The sequence below is a fragment of the Oncorhynchus nerka genome, linkage group LG24 (genome assembly GCF_034236695.1).
Source record: "Oncorhynchus nerka isolate Pitt River linkage group LG24, Oner_Uvic_2.0, whole genome shotgun sequence".
NCBI classification, from domain to species: Eukaryota; Metazoa; Chordata; class Actinopteri; order Salmoniformes; family Salmonidae; genus Oncorhynchus; species Oncorhynchus nerka.
In genome coordinates this window covers 53,038,624-53,061,011 of record NC_088419.1, presented here as the reverse complement: position 1 = coordinate 53,061,011, position 22,388 = coordinate 53,038,624, and the positions used below count along the sequence as shown (strand labels likewise).

Below are 22,388 nucleotides of genomic sequence, written 5' to 3'. Positions count from 1 at the left end.
AAGAACAAATTCTTATTTTCAATGACGGCCTAGGAACAGTGCCTGTTCAGGGACAAAACGACAGATTTGTACCTTGTCAGCTCGGGGTTTTGAACTTGCAACCTTTCAGTTACTAGTCAAACTCTCTAACCACTAGGCTACCCTGCCACCCCTTGCTTGGAATATAACCTTGCGGCCAATTTTCAGCAACCTGTTTTTTAGCTAAAATGTCCTGGTACAGGGTAAAGTTCATGATGCTGTTGACCTTTACGGGGGAATTCAACCAAATTACAAATTCACCTCATCATATTAATACTGCAAATCATCATCAGTCACTGATTCTCCAGGTCCATACATTCTATCCATGAGATATTGTTTACTCCACTCCTCATAACTTAATGCAAATGTGGCTGTATAGATCGGCAACAGGAAATATTACTGCTGTCCTGTGCTGGACCAAAGTATACCAAAATGCTTGCATTTGACAATAAATACTGTCACTTAGTTGCACTCAGCGGAAGATAGAGCCCATGTAGACTACATTCTAGGGGTCCATGAGATTAGGTAAATGTATAGCTAAATTGGATAAAGCATCACTTTTTAAACTTAATATTGCTTGATTCTGTCAGTATAGGACAATGCCAACAGAATATGAAATGTATTAACATTAGGATGTTATAATATGTTAATCGAATGTTATAATAGGTTCATTATTATGTAGCGTTTGTAGATAATAAAGATACGGTGCCTAGTGTAAGTCTACACTCCCCTTGCACAGTCTTCACATTTTCTGCCTTAAAATTAAACCTAAAAAGGATGACATTTTTTTCCTAATCGACACAACCTACTCCATATTTTTAAAGTGAAAGAAAATTATAGAACAGTTTCATACACAAAAAATGAAGTTGTATTGATTGCGTATGTCTTCACACCCCAGAGTTATTACTTGGTGGAAACACCTTTGGAAGCCATTTCAGTTGTGAAAAAGATTCTTCCAATTTTGCACAACTCTTAGGGCAACATTATTATATCCATTGTTTTTGGCTTTGCTCCTTTAATATTTATTTTGATCTTGACAAACTCCCCAGTCCTTGCCGGTGACAAGCATACCCACAACATGATGCCACTGCAATACTTAAAATACAGAGGGTTTCACTCTGTGTTGTATTGGATTTGACCCAAACCTGTAGTTTTTAATTTAGGCAAAAAAGTACATTTCTTTGCTGTGTTGTCTTGCAGTATTACTTAACGGCCTTGTTGCAAACAGAATGGTTGATTTGGAGTGGATTTCATATAACAGGCTTCCTTCTTTTGACTTTGTCATACAGGCCAGTAATGTGGAGTTTATGCAATGTTGTTGATCCTCTGTTTTTCAAGTATTGTTATGGCAACATCATGTTATGGGAATGCTTGTCACCGGAAGGGACTGGGGAGTTTGTCAGGTTCAAAATAAACATAAAAGGAGCTAAGCCGGTTCTGTGTAGATCGGTAAGGGGAAAAAATCAAATGTAATCTTTTTTTAGATTTAAATTTAAGGTAGCAGAATGTGAAGACTGCAAGGGCTGTGTAGACATTCACTAGCGACTGTAACTGTAAATCCACAGACAACATTCAGGGACACATTAAGATCATGAATTAAATACCTTTTGCCACACATCAAGGTGAAAAGAATGAACAGCCACCTTCCAGGCCTCTCAAACCCGTTTTCAGTTGCCTCTTCCATCACTTACCTGTTGGCTGACCTTTCCTCTTATTGACACACCAAATATATGTTCCTCACAGTCATTTCCGTTCCCTTCTCTCCCTCACCTTTGACATTTGGGCTCAATACTCAAATGCAACCAGCTTCTAATAGGATTTGACTGGATTGCAGCCGTGCATTTGTTTTGTTAACTAGAACAAAATTACAATCAAACCTTATGAGATTGACCTTAAGAAATATTAATCTACTGATCCTTAAAAGTTCGAGAAGGGGTCAGTTCAATTGGGATCCATTTCATCTCAGTTGATAAATTCGATTTTATTCACAATTTGGATAAAATATGGCCCTGGTACAGAATTGTTCAGTTTGGCAGTGTATGTAAGATGTAGTTTTCTTTGATAAGAGGCTACTACAATGACAACTTGGAATTTGAGCAAATTTGGGGTGAAGCTGGCAGGGCTGGAACCATGAGGGACCTCATACAGTAGCGGGGGCGTCATGCACCCCAAATATCTGAGGGGGCACAAAGTATGTGAAGATGGCTGGAGGGTGGCTAGGCCACTCGACTGTAAATTGTAGGATTTAGCATTTTAGCATACTAACCCTAACACCTGAATACGTTTTTTCTACAATCTAGAGCCATTAAGCCAATGTATTTTCTTTTTCTGCATATCTAAGATCTTGAGCTGTCTGTATCCTCCTGACTAATGGTTCTTTTCATCGTTTTTTGTTGTATTTTACCTCCTTTTCTCCCCAATTTTCGATCTTGTCTCATCGCTGCAACTCCCCAACGGGCTCGGGAGAGGCGAAGGTGGAGTCATGCGTCCCCTGAAACATGACCCACCTAACCGCGCTCCTTAATACCCGTCAGCTTAACCCAGCACCAATGTGTTGGATGAACCACCATTCAACTGGCGACCGGGGTCAGCCCGCAGGCACCTGGCCCGCCACAAGGAGTCAGTAGAGCGCGATGAGCCCTAACCCGGACGACACTGGGCCAATTGTGCACTGTCCTATGGCACTCCTGGCCACGGCTGGTTGTGGCACAGCCCGGGAAATGAACCCAGTTCTGCAGTAACACCTCTAGCACTGCATGCGATGAGGTGCCTTAGACCGCTGCGCCACTCTGGTTCTTTTTTTAAAGAAACTAAATATGCTTCTCTGAATCTTTGCTCAAATCTGGGTCAAATATTGAAAGGAACTTGAGTCTTATTCAGTACATTTAGTTATTGCTTGCTTTTCTGAAGTCGACCAACCTCGCAATAAGGCATCCCAGCTAAGATAGTTAGACAAGCTAGCTACTCTAACTTGATTGATAGCCTTAAAGGGCTTCTTGGTAGTTAGTTATGAGGTTGGGAACCTATCTGGGCTAGCTAAAGCCAACTTCCTAAAATTGGTGGCTAGTAGTATTACGTTTGACCAATGACAATAGAGGACATAGAGCCTGTATTGAAGTAAATCTAGCCATGACGACGATCAGGAGCCATTTGCAAACAAGGGAAAATCCTATTAAGCTGTGAAGTTAGCGTGGCATGGGAGCCTTCTGCAATCTAAGAATAGCAGGTTCATTAGAGAGACATCAGCATAAAGGCTGTTCAAATAGCAAAAAAAAAGAGGCCAGATGGTGAAAGGGTTGTGAGAACCATGGACCAATCTCAGCTCAATGCTGCTTTCCACCAGGGAATGTTCTGGATAAGTTGGGACGGGCTTCAAGTCATCCTTGAATCCTTTTACACTATTACTACATGAAATCCATGAGTCATGGGGATGTCAAACCTTTTCCCTCAGTAGCCTATAACTCGTCCAAGAAAGTTAAAGGTTTTGCGAAAAGCAAGGTTGAAGCAGTTGACCCGGTGGACTACCCAGAACAGCTAGAAGAGTATGAATCCTCGGTTCTTAGCCTAGTTTTTCCACTGTGCTTCTGCTTCCACCTCTGCTTGCTCTTTGCGGTCTAGGCTGTGTTAACGTGGGAGCACTTTGTGACAACTGCTGATGTAAAAGGGGCTTTATAAATAAATGTGATGATTGATTGAGATGACAAGATATAAACAATGAAGTTCAAAAGCATGGCAGCCTGCTACCTAACAACAAATACTTGTTAGATGTTGTTACACGTTTGTAAGCCTCTTAGTTCCACATTCTCCCTAATTGTGGGCTTTGGCTGGCTGGCATTCACTCTGCACAAGCCACGATGGCTTAATCCCCATGTAAGCTAAATTAATTGCACCCTCCAGAAGAAGTTGACTGTCTTCCCAGTGAAGGACTTGGCACTATGGAGGAGCTACTACTGCCCACAGATGGCAAGGAAACACGATACAACAATAGTACGTATTCTCCAAGAGGAGACTCTGGGGGGAAACCCATGTACGAACGCGTCAAGACATTTTTACATGGGACTTTTGTTGTTGACTTGAAACAGTGGCTGAGGGAGTACCTGAAGCTCAACGGCTTGCTGACACTCTCGGTTTTTGCCGTGTTGGCCGGCTGTCTCCTGGGGTTCATGTTGAGAGGGAGCCATCTCTCTACCCAGGTACGTGGCTCTTTATCACAAATTCGGACGCATGTGCAAATGCTGCTTGATTATTTGAAGTGTTTGCATTGGAGAACATCAACCGGCAAACGTAATGGACCATTGAGAGAAGCTTCTAGTGCCAGTCTGCCAGGTCCATGTGTCTCCCTTGGCAGTGTGTACATTTCTGTGTTTGACCATCTCTCACTCTTTTCGGATGAGGCGGATCCGTGAAAGTGTTCCACTTAAAACACCCGACAGAGCTCCTGTTTGCATTGGAGAACATCAACCGGCAGACGTAATGGACCATTGAGAGAGGCTTCTAGTGCACGACACCATCAGCAAATGATGGGACTGGAACCTGAAAAGTGGTGTGCGTTAATTGTTATAGCAACAGAGAGCCAGTGCACAGCTAGAAGAGCAGCCCTGGTAGCATGCATTCATCCCCTTGATTGAAGATGTGGTTGTTAGGGAAGGAGTTAATGACCTCTACTCAGCAACGTGTTTCAGTCCCTGAGAGGAAAGTTCTCCGCTGATGCAAATGTAGCACTTTCAACGCATTTTGTGGCAGAATAAATTCTAATCTAGGCCATTGATGCTGAACCGATTACTGGCTTCAGAAAAAGAAATGCAAGCATATTGTTGGGGAGCAACAGTAGACATCTAGAGAGTTATAGGCCATCTATGGTGCTCACAAGGTAAAGAAGGATAGGTATCGTATACCCACATTATCACGCCCTTCCTGTCCACTTTTACATGAAAACAAAAGGAATGTGATGTTCAGAACAGTAGAGAGTTGAGGTCAATCCAAGCTCAGTCCTGTCAGGAGAAGGGGATTATTTGATCTCAGACTGAGACTTGGCTTGCCAAAGCAAACATGGCCTAAAGTGTGCTCGATAATCACAGGTGTGTGAGGTGACGCATGACCCAAAGCTGATGTTTGTAAGTGAGTATCGGAGGTTTAACCTGAGGAAATTACTGTGCGAGTTACTACCAAAAATAAAAATATAAACACAACATGTAAAGTGCTGGTCCCATGTGCTGAATAAAGTATCCCAGAAATGTTCCATACGCACAAAAAGCTTATTTCTCTCACATTTTGTGGACAAATTTGTTTACTGTACATCCCTGTTAGTGAGCATTTTATCCTTTGTCAAGATAATCCATCCACCTGACAGGTGTGGTATATCAAGAAGCTGATTAAACTCCATGATCATTACACAGATGCACCTTGTGCTGGGGACAATAAAAGGCCACTAAAATGTGCAGTTTTGTCACACAACACAATGCCACAGATGTCTCAAGTTTTGAGGGAGCGTGCAATTGGTATGCTGACTGCAGGAATGTCCACCAGCGCTGTTGCCAGAGAACGCCATTTTAAAGAATGTCCAACCGGCCTTAAAACCGAAGACCACGTGTAACCACGTCAGCTCAGGACCTCCACATCCAGCTTCTTCACCTGCGGGATCGTCAGAGGGGGGAGGGGCAGTATTTCTGTCTGTAATAAAGCTCTTTTGTAGGGGAAACCAGATTCTGATTGGCTGAGCCTGGCTGTCAAGTGGGTGGGCCCCAATCTGAACCAGATTGAATCAACCAATATTATTCACAGTTATTTCTTTACGATTTTGAAAACCAAGAACAACCTTTTACCTTTTCACAAGGGGTGAATCTGAAAAGCCTTTTCCCCAATTTCCCTTCTCAAAACATTGAAGGAGAAGGAGCATTGGAGGAGAAGGAACCTTCTCTGACCTCCTTTTGGTGGTTTGAGAAGAAATCTAGGAGAGAGGACACGAAGAATCAAGCAAAAGGCTTTTGACATTCACCCAAGTGTGTGCTGATGGGCACTTTTTTTCTAGAAGAAAGGAATACTTGAAACAAAAATATCTGTCCAACTATTGTAACGGGTCTCCTGTGGAAAGAGACAACGTTTTGGAATGTGTTTCAAGGTGGCCTTTTTTTCAACAATCATCCTCCTCAAATGTGTTAAGTCACCAGCTGCAACTGCTTTGGAGTGAGTGCTTCATCCCTACTTACATTAATTAACATGAATGTTTCTTCTGATTTCCCCTCCAGGCTAAGATTTATTTTTCATTCCCTGGAGAACTTCTCATGAGAGTGCTCAAAATGCTGATCCTCCCCCTCATCACGTCCAGGTAAACATCTTTAATGTCAACTTCTTTCCAGTAATATGGTTGCATATTCAACCAGCAATAGAGTAATAAAAGTCGAATTTGACCTTCACTGAGAATTCCTCTATTGTTGATTGAATATACTTCACACACCACAAAAAAGAGCCAGCCTCAAAAGTGACTTTTGAGAAAAGTGCATTACCGCACTCAATGATAATCGCTACCCCCTATAGACAGGTAATGATATCACATCTTCATTCAAGTTGAATGGGGCTTAAAACATTACCACGAAACAAGACTTTAGAAACCAGATTTCAGTATATTCCATATTGTCGACATAACATGACAGGTTCCAGTTATATTACAACTGTCAGATAGTATATAGCCTCTGCCAATTCCCCAAAAACCAGATATTCCGGTTTGGAATGGAAACAAGGCGACGCTCCATTTTAACTCCTCCTCCACATTTACTGGATTGGTTGAACAGTGCAGAAGAGAACCTCCCCCCACAGTTTTTTTTATGTTCTTGTCAATACCAGTATGTAAGGGATCTAGTTTCAGGCATTTATTTTATGCCTGCTATGTTTGGTTAGGTAGTATAGGAAGTAGTGCTGACAACAAACACTTGAAAAGGTGTCCTTCTGCCACTTTAATAGAAATGTTCATTAGATCACACTTAGATCCAGATTCTCCTGAGTTTCCTTTAATCACTCACTAGAATGGAACCATATGTGGGTACCAATTTAGGCACCTGAGCAATTATTGGGCCATTTTTATTGCATGTTTTCATTATTTCATCCTAACCAATCCTCTCTCTTTTTTTCCTCTCTCTACAGTTTAATGTCAGGCCTGTCGTCTATGGAGTCCAAAGCCTGTTGTCGTGTGGGTGTTCTCACTGTGACCTACTACCTGTGGACCACCTTCATTGCGGTGGTGGTGGGTATCCTGCTGGTGATCATCATCAAGCCCGGGGTGGGCACTGAGATGGACAGCAACAGGCTAGGAGGAGGGCCCGTCATGACTTCTGCTGATGCCTTGCTAGATCTCATTAGGTGAGTGACCAATAACGAAAAACCAGAAGCAAAACTGAAGCGTGATTTCTACTTAAAATATCAAAGGGACGTAAAAGGCACTCATTCGTGGAATGGCCCTGCTACAGTGCATTTGGAAAGTATTCAGACCCCTTCTATTTTTATACATTTTGTTACATTACAGCCTTGTTCTAAAATTGATTAAATAAGAATACAATTCTCATCAATCTACACACCATACCCCATAATGACAAAGCAAAAACAGGTTTTAAGACATTTTTTCCAATTTATAAAAATAAAAAATAGAAATGTATTCAGACCTTTTGCTATGAGACTCGAAATTGAGCTCAGTAGCATCCTGTTCCCCTTGATCATCCTTGAGATGTTTCTACAACTTAATGGGAGTACACCTGTGGTAATATCAATCGATTGGACATAATTTGGAAAGGCACACAACTATATATAAGGTCCCACTGTTGACAGTGCATGTCAGAGCAAAAATCAAGCCATGAGTTCAAAGGAATTGTCTGTAGAGCTCAAGAGACAGGATTGTGTCGAGGCACAGATCTGGTGAAGGGTAACAAAACATTTCTACAGCATTGAAGGTACCCAAGAACACAGTGCCTCCATCATTCCTAGATGGGAGAAGTTTGGAACCACCAAGACTCTTCCTAGAGCTGGCCACCCGGCCAAATTGAGCAATCGGGGGAGAAGGGCCTTGGTTAGGGAGGTGACCAAGAACCCGATGGTCACTCTGACAAAGCTCCAGAGTTCCTCTGTGGAGATGGGAGAACCTTCCAGAAGGACAACCACCTCTGCAGCGCTCCACCAACCATGGACTGGGAGACTAGTCAGGATCGAGGGAAAGATGGACGGAGCAAAGGACAGAGGGATCCTTGATGAAAACCTGCACCAGAGCACACAGGACCTCAGACTGGGGTGAAGGTTCACCTTCTAACAGGACAACGACCCTAAGCACACAGCCAAGACCACACAGGAGTGGCTTCGAGACAAGTCTCTGAATGTCCTTGAGTGGCCCAGCCAGAGCCCAGACTTGAACCCAATCGAAACATCTCTGGAGAGACCTGAAAAAAGCTTTGCAGCAAAGCTCTACTCCAACCTGATCGAGCTTGAGAGGATCTGCAGAGAAGAATGGGAAAAACTCCCCAAATACAGGTGCGCCAATGTAAATGTGATATTTTTTATTTTTTATTTTATACTTTTGCAAACAGTTCTGAAAACCTGTTTTTGCTTTCTCATTATGGAGTATTGTGTGTAGATTGATGAGGAAAACCAAACAATTTAATCCATTTTAGAATAAGGCTGTAACGTAGTCCTCCATTAGCGGACCAATGTATCCCTATGTAGCGCGGGCAAAAGTCACAGCACCCTCAACCCCAAACATCGTCCCCTTTATGGTAGAGTGGCCAGATGGAAGGCACTCCTCAGTCAGACTCCAGATATTGATTTCCAGAAAGTGCTTTCAGGACTAAGTTGGATTTTTTACAGCAGTGTGTCTTGAATGAAGGGAGTTGAGACTAGATTTAGAAGCCGGCAGTCCTGTGGCATGGCCCCATTCAGTGCTGGCGGCAAATCTAGCACCCACAACCAGACTGCCAGTTTTTACAGTGAGCTCCACTGTATTGGGACAGTGACAATTGTGTTGTTGTTGTTTTGGCTCTGTACTCCAGCATTTGAAGTGATATAATGACTACACGGTTAAAGAGGAGACTGTCAGCTTTAACTTCAGCGTATTTTCATTCATATCGGGTAAACCGTTTAGAAACTACATAGTCCATTTTACTGTGCCAAAAGTATTGGGACAAATTCACTTAGAGTAGTAAAAACTTAAGTATTTGGTCCCATATTCATAGCACGCAATGACTACGTCAAGCTTGTGACTCTGCAAATTTGTTGGATGCATTTGCCGTTTGTTTTGGTTGTGTTTCAGATTATTTTGTGCCCAACAGAAATGAATTGTCAATAATCTATTGTGTCATTTTGGAGTCACTTTTATTGTAAATAATAATTTAACATGTTTCTTAAACACTTCTACATTCATGTGGATTGCTACCACGATTACTGATAATCCAGAATGAATCATGAATAATGATGAGTGCAAAAGTTAGAGGCATAAATGCCGCTCATTTCTATTAGGAACAAAATGATCTGAAACACAATCAAAACGAATAGCAAATGGATCCAAGTTGGTAGAGTCACAAGCTTGAGGTAGTCATTGCGTGCTAGGATTATGGGACCAAATACTAAACTTTTGACTAATTTAATACACATATAAGTGAATTTGTCCCAATACTTTCCTAATACAAGACATGCTGAAGTCCAAGGCTATATCTTAAAGTGAGATCTATTGTTTGGGTGTTAATCAAAATGTTTATTTTCCTCACTAAAATTAAGAACTTCAGTGGACATTCCAGTACAAATACCTACTTCTGGTAATTATTCCATTTTAAAAAATGTAAATGAATACAAATAAATAAATATGATAAAGACATGTAACTTTTTCCGTAAAAAAAAAATTTGAATTAGGATATATTGACTCCAGTCCTGTCAAGTACAGTACTATAGGCCTGATATGCATGCTACGACCTATTGTTGTCTATGCTTGGTAGTCCTACGCAGTAGCAACAACTATCTCAGGAGGTTGGGACGCACACACACAATCCAGTTAACTGACAGGGGTGATGAACGTTTTTTTTTAGTTGTCCAAAAGGGATGATTTACAGATGGCTCGTGCCTGTCTGAAAGTACTTCCCTCTTTTAAGGGCCCTCGCAGGAGTCGTCTGCCCTCTTCATCCACTTATTAACTCGACCTCTGACACTGCAGAGTAAAGAGAGGAATAGAGGAGAGCCAGAGTAAAAACTGATAACGTAGGGGGCAAATTGCCTCTACTGTGCTCACTGATGTAAAACGAAGACACTTCACAAGTTCTTCATTTCTTTGCAGATGTCACGTTCTGACCGTAGTTCCGTTGTTTTGTCTTTGTATGGTCAGGGCGTGAGTTGGGGTGGGCAGTCTATGTTGGTTTTTGTGTTCGGCCTGGTATGGTTCTCAATCAGAGGCAGGTGTCGTTAGTTGTCTCTGATTGAGAATCATACTTAGGTAGCCTTTTTCCACCTGGGTTTCGTGGGTGTTTATTTTCTGTTCAGTGTTTTTTCCAGCACCATTCAGGATTATTTGTTTGTCGTTTCATTTATTGTTTCAGTGTTCAATTACTTTATTAAAGAATACGGACACTTACCACGCTGCACCTTGGTCCTCACCTCCTTCCAACTACGACAACGCTCGTTACAGCAGAGGCATAGTAATTGTTTGGCCCATGCAAATACTTTAAACCTTAAAATACTTCAATTCATAAAATATGTTTTGTATTGTCAAATAGCTGCACTTTATGCAGACATGCATCAAAAGGTGTATTCATCACTTCTATACATTCTGTGGAATACACATCAATGATTAGACTGCAGGGGACCACTTTCCTTTGCATGGCTCACAAATTACTGTGACAATAGCCTCGCTACTTTTATAGCCTCGCTACTTTTATAGCCTCGCTACTGTATATAGCCTGTCTTTTTACTGTTTTATTTCTTTACCTACCTATTGTTCACCTAACACCTTTTTTTGCACTATTGGTTAGAGCCTGTATGTATGCATTTTACTGTAAGGTCTACCACACCTGTTCTATTTGGCGCACGTGACAAATAAACTGATTTGATTTGATTCAAAAGTTTGAAAAAGCCTGTTATTCATGATCATACTTATCAAGTTGGAATTATTATGCTTCCCTCTTATACGGTAATAATTACACTTGACCTTACAAATACTGATCAGGAATGAATAGCCATACGTTTTACCCTGACTGTATGCACCAACATATCAACATGCTAAGCTAAATTATAACATTATCTTTTTACAGGAATATGGTTCCTTCCAATCTTATTGAGGCGACATTTCAACAGGTAACACCAGACCGATGCTAATGGACAGTATGACACATTAGAGAGTGACTTCAGAAAGTATTCACACCCCTTGACTTTTTCCACATTTTGTTGTGCTACAGCCGGAATTTTAAATATATGAAATTAAGATTTTGTGTCATAATGTCAAAGTGGAATTATGTTTTTAGACATTTTTACAAATTCATTAAAAATGAAAAGTTGAAATGTCTTTAGTCAATAAGTAATTCAATCCCTTTGTTAATAGAGCAATACAACCGACATGTACATGATTGTGAGAGTCTCACTTTTCCACAGAGTGTGTTAGTGTGTATTCCAAACTGTTTGTACGCTGCACACAGAAGTAGGCAGAAGAGGCTGGACCAACATCAGATGAGTCCCGTGACTCTTGTGGGGGTCGTAGAGCAAAACAGAGAACACCCACCACCATGTTCGTGAAAGTTTGTAGGCCAAACATTTCGGACGCTACAGACTTTTTGTGAGAAGACAGGTTTTCGGGAAGTATCATGGTCTGACAAACACCGTAGATGCGGAAGGGCGATATCGGTAGATGCGATGGATTGAGCCCATGCCAGATATCGATAGCTTAAAGATATCGATAGCTTATAGGTAGATAGGTTAAAAGAAAAAGAAGCCATTGAATATCACTTTGAGTATGGTAAAGTTGTTAATTACACTTTGGGTGGTGCATCAATAAACCCAGTCACTACAAAGATACAGGTGTTTTTCCTAACTCAGTTACCGGAAAGGAAGGAAACTTTTAATGGCTGTGATAGGAGAAAACTGAGGATGGGTCAACAACATTGTAGTTACTCCACAATGCTAACCCAAATGACAGTGTGAAAAGAAGGAAGCCTCCACAGAATAACAAATATTCCAAAACATGCATCCTATTTGTAACTAAGGCACTAAAGTAAAACTGCAAAAAATGTGGCAAAGAAATTAACTTTATATCCTGAATATAAAGCGTTATGTTTGGGAAAATCCAACACAACACATTACTGAGTGCCACTCTTCATATTTTCAAGCATGGTGGTGGCTGCATCATGTTATGGATATGCTTGTAATCGGCAAGGACTAGGGAGATTTTTAAGATAAAAAGAAACCAAATAGAGCTAAGCGCAGGCAAAATTCTAGAGAAAATATTTTTCAGTGTGCTTTCCAACAGACACTGATAGACAAATTCACCTTTCAGCAGGACAATAACCTAAAATACAAGGTCAAATATACATAGGAGTTGCTTACCAAGACGTCATTGAATGTTCTTGAGTGGCCTAGTTACAGTTTTGACTTAAATCGGCTTGAAAGCCTATGGCAAATGGCTGTGCAATGATCAACAACCAACTTGACAGAGCTTGAATTAATTATTTAAAGAATAATTTGCAAATATTGTACAATTTAGGTGTGCAAAGCTCTTAGAGACTTACCTCTCAAAGACTCAAAGCTGTAATCGCTGCAAAATGTGATTCTAACATGTATTGACTCAGGGGTGTGAATACTTATGTAAATGAGATATTTCTGTATTTCATTTTCAATAAATTTGCAAACATTTCTAAAAACTGGTTTTCACTTTGTTATGGGGTATTGTGTAGATGGGTGAGATTTTTATTAATTTAATCCATTTTGAATTCAAGTTGTAACACAAGAAAATGTGCAACACGTCAAGGGGTATGACTACTTTCTATAGGCACTGTACGGTTGTTTATTTAATAATATGCCAGACATAGAAGACCTTCCATTGCTAGTGATTAACAAGTCAAGACAAATCACTACAGCTCATGGGTAATTGTACTTTAAATCACCTTCCTCATCTGCAATGTTCTTATTGATCCAGTACAAAACAGATCTGGTCCGTATCCTGAATGTCCCTAGAGTCACAGTACAGCCCAACTTTGTGTACATCATGCCTGACGATAGTGGCCCCACTGGTCGGACGGTGTTCCTGGAGCTCACTCCACCCCCTGAGATTCACTACAAGACCAGAGCTGGCAGCAGCCAACAGATGAACGTGCTGGGGATTGTCATCTTCTCTGCCACCATGGGTAAAGACAGTTTATCTTCTATTTATCTTTTCTTTTTTCTTCTTTTCTGTATCAATGCTACAGTTGAAGTCGGAAGCTTACATACACCTTAGCCAACTACATTTAAACTCAGTTTTTCACAATTCCTGACATTTAATCCTATTAAAAATTCCCTGTCTTAGGTCAGTTAGGATCACCACTTTATTTTAAGAATGTGAACATGTCAGAATAATAGTAGAGAGAATGATTTATTTCAGCTTTTATTTCTTTAATCACATTCCCAGTGGGTCAGAAGTTTACGTACAATCAATTAGTATTTGGTAGCATTGCCTTTAAATTGTTTAACTTGGGTCAAATGTTTTGGGTAGCCTTCCACAAGCTTTCCACAATAAGTTGGGTGAATTTTGGCCCATTCCTCCTGACAGAGCTGGTGTAACTGAGTCAGGTTTGTAGGACTACTTGCTCGCACACGCTTTTTCAGTTTTGCCCACAAATCTTCTATAGGATTGAGATCAGGGCTTTGTGATGGCCACTCCAGTACCTTGACTGTGTTGTCATTTTACCACAACTTTGGAAGTATGCTTGGGGTCATTGTCCATTTGGAAGACCCATTTGCGACCAAGCTTTAACTTCCTGATTGATGTCTTGAGATGTGCTTCAATATATCCACATAATTTTACTTCCTCATGAAGCCATCTATTTTGTGACGTTCACCAGTCCCTCCTACAGCAAAGCGCCCCCACAACATGATGCTGCCACCCCCATACTTCACGGTTGGGATGGTGTTCTTCGGCTTGCAAGCCTCCCCCTTTTTCCTCCAAACATAATGATGGTCATTATGACCCATCTGTTCTATTTTTGTTTCATCAGACTAGAGGATACTTCTCCAAAAAGTAAGATCTTTGTCCCCATGTGCAGTTGCAAACTGTAGTCTGGCTTTTTTATGGCGGTTTTGGAGCAGTGGCTTCTTCCTTGCTGAGTGGCCTTTCAGGTTTTGTCGAATTAGGACTCGTTTTACTATGGATATAGATACTTTTGTACCTGTTTCCTCCAGCATCTTCACAAGGTCCTTTGCTGTTGTCCTGGGATTGATTTGCACTTTTCGCACCAAAGTATGTTCATCTCCAGGAGACAGAACGCGTCTCCTTTCTGAGCGGTATGACAGCTGCGTGGTCCCATGGTGTTTATACTTGCGTACTATTGTTTGTACAGATGAACGTGGTACCTTCAGGCGTTTGGAAATTGCTCCCAAGGATGAACCAGACTTGTGGAGGTCTACAATTGTTTTTCTGAGATCTTGGCTGATTTCTTTTGATTTCCCCATGAAGCAAAGAGGCACTGAGTTTGAAGGTAGGCCTTGAAATACATCCACAGGTACACCTCCAATTGACTCAAAATATGTCAATTAGCCTATCAGAAGCTTCTAAAGCCATGACATCATTTTCTGGAATTTTACAAGTTGTTTAAAGGCACAGTCAACTTAGTGTATGTGAACTTCTGACCCACTGGAATTGTGATACAGTGAATTTTTAAGTTAAATAATCTGTCTGTAAACAATTGTTGGAAAAATGACTTGTGTCATGCACAAAGTAGATGTCCTAACCGACTTGCCAAAGCTATAGTTTGTTAACAAGAAATTTGTGGAGTGGTTGAAAAACTAGTTTTAATGACTCCAACCTAAGTCTATGTAAACTTCCGACTTCAACTGTATATGTATCCATCTCTATCTAAATCATTTTAATTTGGCTTTTTTTAGGCCTGTTACTGGGGAAAATAGGCGAGAGAGGAGCACCACTAGTTCACTTGTGTCAGTGTATCAACGAATGTGTCATGAAAATCATCAACACTGCTGTTTGGTAAGTGGGGGACGAGCTTTGTAAGTAGTTCACATTATCATGGTTCCACTGGCTCAGTGGGTTAGAGAATGTTAACATCAGGTTTGTGGATGTGATGTCCATTCAGTGTGACTTTCTGAGGTTACGACCTGTACACGGGCATGTGGTGAGAATGGGGTCATTGTCTTGTGGTCAAGCTTTGGTGGAGAAGTCAGGCGACGATCTTGCTTCGTTCCACCCAGCAGCGAACTGCACATGCCAAGGATTAGTCAAACAGGAGTAGCTCACCCTGTGCTCAGGGTCAACAGTGACTTATCCCAGGGGCCTCTGGCACCACCAGGGCAGAATGACTGCCCCCTCTCATTGAAGCCACAGCGGTTCAAGGTGGACCGCGGTACTGCAGGCATTGTTTGCAGAAAACAGGATCCCCCATTATAGTGACTAGAAAAAATGACAATCTTCGGGGTCAATCTTTGGGTAAAATCGAATACAACCATGGTACCAATAATTGATCATTTAGTTGCTAATGGCAGCTTGCAGTACCCCAGTCGGCCTTCAACTTGAGTAACTCAATGAGAGGGAAAAAGCACTAAAGCTAGCCTGCAACGTCACTTCCTGGAGTATTTCAAACTGTGCCGTCACTAGTTACCACAGCCACAAAGTTAGAATTATGGCTAAATCCTGCCTATTTCTAAAAATGTATCTTCTTAAAATCTGATTTTAAACCTAACCTTAACCACAATGTTTAACCCTAGCCTTAAATTAGAACTATTAAGCAACAAAATAAATCATGACATGACTTTTATGATATAGACAGTTTTTACTTTGTGGCTGTGGTAACTAGAGACAACAATATTATGTCTCCATGAGACGCAATCTTAACCAATTTCATTTGGCTTAAATGTGCTATTGAGTCTTCACATAAGAGTGAATGGTGTCATGTGATCGATGGCTTTGTCCATTTATATATATATATATACAGTCATTAGGCACATTGCATGCAGCTCAGGTTTACCTGAAACTGGCCCGGCCATATTGTACGATGTCACTTACCACAGAGGTTCTGCTGATATAAGACCGACCTCAAAGACTTGAATGGCTCTTGGCTCTGACATGTTTTTAGCGGCAGGAATAAACTCACGTGAGACAACAGGGCAATTAAATCTTTTTATATTTTTTTATACAGTTTTGAGATTTGGTCAATACATAGCATGATGTAAATTACAATTTATTTATTTTTATTCTGTTTTACTGTGTGGAAACGGCTCATTAGGAAAAACACATTTGACCTATAGGTAACTGCCAAAATAATGGAAACACTTGAGTAAATGAGGGATACAAAGTATATTGAAAGCAGGTGCTTCCACACAGGTGTGGTTTCTGAGTTAATTAACCAGTTAACATCCCTTCATGTTTAGGGTGTATAAAAGGTATACAAATGTTGTTTTGTCCATCATGGCTACTGATTTGGCCTTGGCCTGTTTGATACTCTTATCCAAACGAGACACTAAATGGTTTGATGATATTAACCATATGCCATGGCCACCTCCGTCACCAGCTCTTAACCCAATTGAACCCTTATGGGAGATCCTTTTCCACCACCATCAACAAAACACCAAATGATGGAATTTCTTGTGGAAGAATGGTGTTACATCCGTCCAATAGAATCTATGCTAAGGTGCATTGAAGCTATTCTGGCTCATGGTGGCCCAACGCTCTATTAAGACACTTTATGTTGGGATTTTCTTTATTTTGGCAGTTACTTGTAGGTTGTATCGAAAGTCTTTGGAGGTGTTTCTTGAACAACAGTGAAACACAGTTCTTCCTTTCCGGACAGGTATTTTCCATTTGGGATCATATTCCTCGTAGCTGGAAAAATCCTGGACATGCAGGACCCATCTACTCTTGGGAAGAAGCTGGGCTGGTACACTATCACTGTTCTGGCTGGGCTTTTTGTCCACGGCCTCATCCTCCTCCCCTTCTTCTACCTCATCCTGACTCGGAAAAACCCTTTCACTTTCATCAGAGGCCTGCTTCAAGCCTTGGTCATAGCACTGGCCACCTCCTCAAGGTCTGTCTGTGTCCTATTTTCTCATTAAACAATTATCTTTTTCACTGTCCTGGAGGTTGCTGCAGTGTGCAACCAACAACCTGGGTTGGGGTCAATTCCTTTCTTAATTCAGTTAGTTCAGCAGGAAGTGAATTGACATTAAACTCATGTTGAATCGGAAATTTACTTTTTTCAATTTGTGAATCGAATTTCAGTTCGCCCCCTGATTTGAAATTAAAGTACCCCCCCCCCATTCAGCTGAGTCATATAACACCTGATTCATTTGATTCAGGTGTGTTAGTGCAGGGTTGGGACAAAAGCTTGAAAACACTGTGGCCCTCCAGGACCAGGTGTGAAGAACACTGTCCCAGAGGGTTCCTTATAAACATTGTAATGTTTGATTGATCATCTCCAGTTTCAAACACTTTCTTTGAAACTCGTACAACTTACTCAAATGCATCTGCATCATGTTGCTATTGATCCACACTATGGTGTTTAGAGGTGAACAGTCAAGCACAGAAATGTATTAAGGGAATAATAGCCTAAATGTACAACAACAACAAAAAAGCATGAAAGCTGATTGCTGTAATTAAGTAGTGTAAACGAAACTATTCCAAATGGAGGAAAACAAACAATAATATATCCAGAGGATATCAGTTAGAATGGTCCCTTAACTCAACTCTCTCTCTCTCTCTCTCTCTCTTAAGTTCTGCTACTCTGCCCATTACTATGAAGTGTTTGCTGGAGAACTGCAATGTGGATCGGCAGATAGCACGCTTCGTGCTGCCTGTGGGCGCCACCATTAACATGGACGGAACAGCTCTTTACGAAGCCGTGGCGGCCATCTTTATCGCCCAGGTCAACGATTATGAGCTGGACTTTAGCCAGCTGGTCACCATTAGGTATGTATGGGGATTCAAATCACTCCAATTATCATGTAAACCTTCTCATAAAGCTACCCAGTCCATATACTGGGGGGAACTTTGAGTCCTAACTCAAAAGCAGTAACCGGTCTGTGTAGTCTGCCATGACAGTCTTGGTTTCTGGGTGCCAGGACTATAACAATTTCACAAAAAGTAACATCCTGATATGACCAGTTTCACACAACTACATGGGAATGTCACTGTACAACATATCATATTTTTCATGATGGCAGGACAATATTGTAATGCACCTTCTTAGCGGAGTAATCGATTGTGTTGGTCTCTGTTCAAAGTATAACAGCTACAGCTGCCAGCATAGGTGCTGCTGGGATCCCCCAGGCCGGCCTCGTCACCATGGTGATTGTGCTGACATCAGTGGGTCTACCACCTGATGACATCACTCTCATTGTGTCCATCGACTGGGTACTGTAAGTTCACTATGACAACAATTAGTCATATTCAATATCTACATAGTGGAACATATACCATACCACATGTTAATAGTGACTGAAACGACAGAACATTTTATGGTTAAAAAGTGAATTCATTCATATGTCAAAGGAAATCTTAAATTGTTTCTGCATTCAAGAAGCAAACGTTTTTTGGTTGGAGTGAGAGGCTGACCTCTGGAGCTTTTGTATTCCCTGTCCTCTCAGGGACAGATTCCGAACCATGATCAACGTGCTGGGAGACGCCCTGGCAGTAGGAATCATCGGCCACTTATGTCGGAAAGACTTTCCTCGCAGACCTACTGGCAAGGTAGGCAGCTGTCACTGTCTAGCCGCAACCACATCATAACAATTGAGTTATAGTGTTAAGCTCCTGTCGAACTGTTTTCTTGTGAGGTATCAGAGGCCCTGCACATAATAATGATTGTCTTAAATTGATTAAATTTGTCTGCCAGCCAGGGTTACACATTTAACAATCTGAAATCAATATTTCATGTGAATCTAGACCTCAATGTCTGCACAGTTTGTCACTTATTACAGAGATACTGATAAGTGTGTGTGTGTGTGTGTGTGTGTGTGTGTGTGTGTGTGTGTGTGTGTGTGTGTGTTCCTCCCTAGTCACAACCTTCATATGGTACACAGAACTCTCACAACATGCAGAACGGTGTGCCTATGACCGAGCTGCCTCTGCACAAGCAGGACTGCTGCTATGATGTGATGGGGGCCACAGTCAATGAGAGGCCTACCATCTACTACAACATCTGTCAAGTTTAACTCCTGGAAAGACATTAACCTCAAATGATGGACAACTTTGGTGCACTTTTCCCCTACTCGTGCCATGTAACGGTACTGAAAGAACCTGCTCCTGCTTTGGTGCACTTTTCGCTTTGTCGGTGACACTGTAATGGACAAATCAGTGTTTTCCACAAAGACCTTTTATTTCAAAAAAATGTTTTAAAATTAAACAGTGATGAGTTAGGAATCTATGTGGTATTGACTCTTGCTATTAACTCGAGTCGTCCAACGTGCTGTGGATTCACTGGATGTTTTTCTCTCACTGTTCCTCACCCTGGTCTCTATGGTCCATGTGACAGTCATAATAACAGCATGCAGGTATGCATTTTGAACAACTTGTTTGGCTTGATTTTATTTTTTTGCATGCAAAGGAAGTAGGTCTACTGTCGGGTCATACTGGACATTCTGGGTCAATGGCAATAAACTCATTTCACTCAACTTCGTCTTCTATTTAATGTGCCTAACATTTATTGGCATTTTCAACAATCTAAAGGGAAAGTACAGGGGGGGAAATGTTGTTTATTCAAAACACGTCGTCTGATGATCTTTTTTTGTATGTGACCCTGCTTTTCTTGTATTCAAAAACCTAAATGTAATGTTTCCTTAAATAAAAAATGTCACTTGTCCGCCAGATTAAGTCATTTATCTACACAGACACCAACCATTTTGTTTTCCAATGCACACAGACAAACTACCATACCATTCTTCCCTCAATCATAGCAACATAGTACTCAAGGAATTACGTTGTTTCTTCAGATTCATTTATTGTGGTTATTTGAAAAATCATTTGTTTGTTTGTTTTAAGTTGCTTGATTTCTGGTGTATCTATATGTTGTAATCAAATGCAACGTCATGGATGTGAGTTCCTTTCAGTGATTAATCCAGTTAGTTAGGACATGAGGAAGCCGTGAGCATGACGCCCTTGGACGGCATGCACACGCATGTGCCTCTGGTGTTAGTGAGAGATTAAATCACGGTGAAGACTTGGACAAAGAAGAAGGATTACGGGGGAGGGTCTTTTGGCTTTAAGTGCTTGAGATTACAGTGCTTGAGTTGACAGTGCCTTTGTCATCCACAAGGACATTACTGACCTACTAGCCATTTGGGTATGGAAGATAAACTTGTTGTAAATGGCATGCTTTTGACCGGTTTGCAAATCTTGTTTGGTTATCTAATAAGGCTGAGGGTTGCCTAAAACTGTCTCCGATTGACCTATCATGTAGGCATAAAACCTTCCCTCCTACTTTTTAAAATTTGTTTTATTTTACTTCCCCTTGTAACGTTGTCGTCTTCCTCTTCTGAGGAGGAGTAGGAAATATCGGACCAATATGCAGCGTGGTACGTGTTCATAATTACTTTAATAGAACACTGAAAAAATACACAAACCATGTGACCGAACGAAACCGAAACAGTTCTGTCTGGTACAGATACGAAACAGAAAACAACTACCCACAAATCATAGTGGGAACACAGGCTACCTAAGTATGGTTCTCAATCAGAGACAACGATTGACAGCTGCCTCTGATTGGGAACCATACCAGGCCAAAAGCAGAAACACAAAACATAGAACAAAAACATAGAATGCCCACCCCAACTCACGCCCTGACCAAACTAAAATAGAGACATAAAAAAGGAACTAAGGTCAGGACGTGACACCCCTTTATTTAACCAGGTAGGCCAGTTGAGAACAAGTTCTCATTTACAACTGCGACCTGGCCGAGATAAAGCAAAGCAGTGCGACAAAAACAACAACACATGGGATAAACAAACGTACAGTCAATAACACAATGGAAAATCTGTATGCAGTGTGTGCAAATGAAACTCTGGGTCGTTCCATTTCATTTCAGCAAGCCATGACACTCACCATCTCAGATCGTTCTGAAATGGTTTCTGTAGTTAGAAACAGATAAGCATTTCTTCAAAATTATTTTGTTGAAAAGCAATTTAAACTCTGAGAAAATAAGCTAATTGATTGCACCCAAATTTTCCATTTGAATTGATATGATTCATATAATATTCATACCCAACATACCCAAATACCTCATACCCCTGTGCATTGTACTGGTACTCCCTGATTGTACCTCCATTCTTGTGTACTTTATTTCTCGTGTTATTATTTGTCTTTTTAGTATTATTTTATCGTTGATTAGGGCTCGTAAGCAAGCATTTCACAGTAAAGTCTACACCTGTTGTATTTGGCGCATGTGATTAATAAAGTTTGATTTGAACCTAACAACATAACAATGGCTCAGATGTGTAAATGTTGAAAAGCCACCCATGGACTCCCCATACCCCACACCAAACTTACCCCAAAGGTCAGTATACAGTATCAGTTCTCTATGTTTGACAAGTAGTATGAAGCTGCGGTTAGGAGTATTGTTTATTCATACTATGTCATGTATTCTCAGTGAATTTGGGGATGTTTTTGTTCCCCTGTTCAGAGAAGAATAGTCTTTGAAGTCGCTTGCATTTTCTTCTATAAATGAGTGTTATCCACATTGCTGGTGTCCTGTGTTTATTAAATGGACCCTTTTGCAACTGAGTAGAAAGCTCAATAGCTTTTGCGCGTGAGGAAAATAAAGGATACGGCCATCCTTTCAATTCAAGCCTGTCCTCAATGAAACCACCAATGGGGAGTAGTCGGGCTCACTTGGACATTCCATTGGCCCAGCTACAAATCGTTTTAAAAACCTGTTCTAGCTGTGTGTGTACAATCAAATGTATTTATAAAGCCCTTCTTACATCAGCTGATGTCACAAAGTGCTGTACCGTACAGAAACCCAGCCTAAAACCCCAAACAGCAAGCAATGCTGTAGAAATCGCTTTAAAAATTGGTGCTTCTATCACCAAAGTTACAATCCAAAAACATATCTGCCCCACAACATGGAATTCTATCACTAAGCTTCCAACATTCTAATGTCAATATGGGTGATTTACAATGAACAGTTGTTTACTTAACTAGGTAAGTCAGTTAAGAACACATTCTTATT

At 41.0% G+C, this 22,388-nt stretch overlaps 1 protein-coding gene across 2 annotated transcripts; it reads left to right on the top strand.

The window, feature by feature from the left end:
- Positions 1-3,950: 3,950 nt before the first annotated feature.
- LOC115107371 (excitatory amino acid transporter 5-like) lies at positions 3,951-20,024 on the top strand. Of its 2 annotated transcripts, XM_029630766.1 has the most exons (11): positions 3,951-4,211; positions 6,264-6,343; positions 7,156-7,371; positions 11,286-11,328; positions 13,160-13,367; positions 15,103-15,202; positions 17,019-17,252; positions 17,939-18,133; positions 18,448-18,582; positions 18,811-18,913; positions 19,222-20,024. In XM_029630766.1, exons 1-11 carry the CDS (start codon positions 3,954-3,956, stop codon positions 19,375-19,377), a joined length of 1,728 nt encoding a protein of 575 aa, XP_029486626.1. In that variant the 5' UTR covers positions 3,951-3,953; the 3' UTR covers positions 19,378-20,024. The 2 variants fall into 2 exon arrangements, with proteins under 2 accessions (XP_029486626.1, XP_029486628.1); XM_029630768.1 differs by lacking the exons at positions 3,951-4,211; positions 6,264-6,343 and adding an exon at positions 6,893-7,050.
- Positions 20,025-22,388: the final 2,364 nt, after the last annotated feature.

Coding starts and splice junctions, on each gene's coding strand:
- LOC115107371 (XM_029630766.1), top strand. CDS start 3,954: ATGGAGGAGCTACTACTGCCCACAGATGGCAAGGAAACACGATACAAC. Junction 17,253..17,938: donor GCACTGGCCACCTCCTCAAG/GTCTGTCTGTGT, acceptor CTCTCTCTTAAG/TTCTGCTACTCTGCCCATTA. Junction 18,134..18,447: donor AGCCAGCTGGTCACCATTAG/GTATGTATGGGG, acceptor CTCTGTTCAAAG/TATAACAGCTACAGCTGCCA.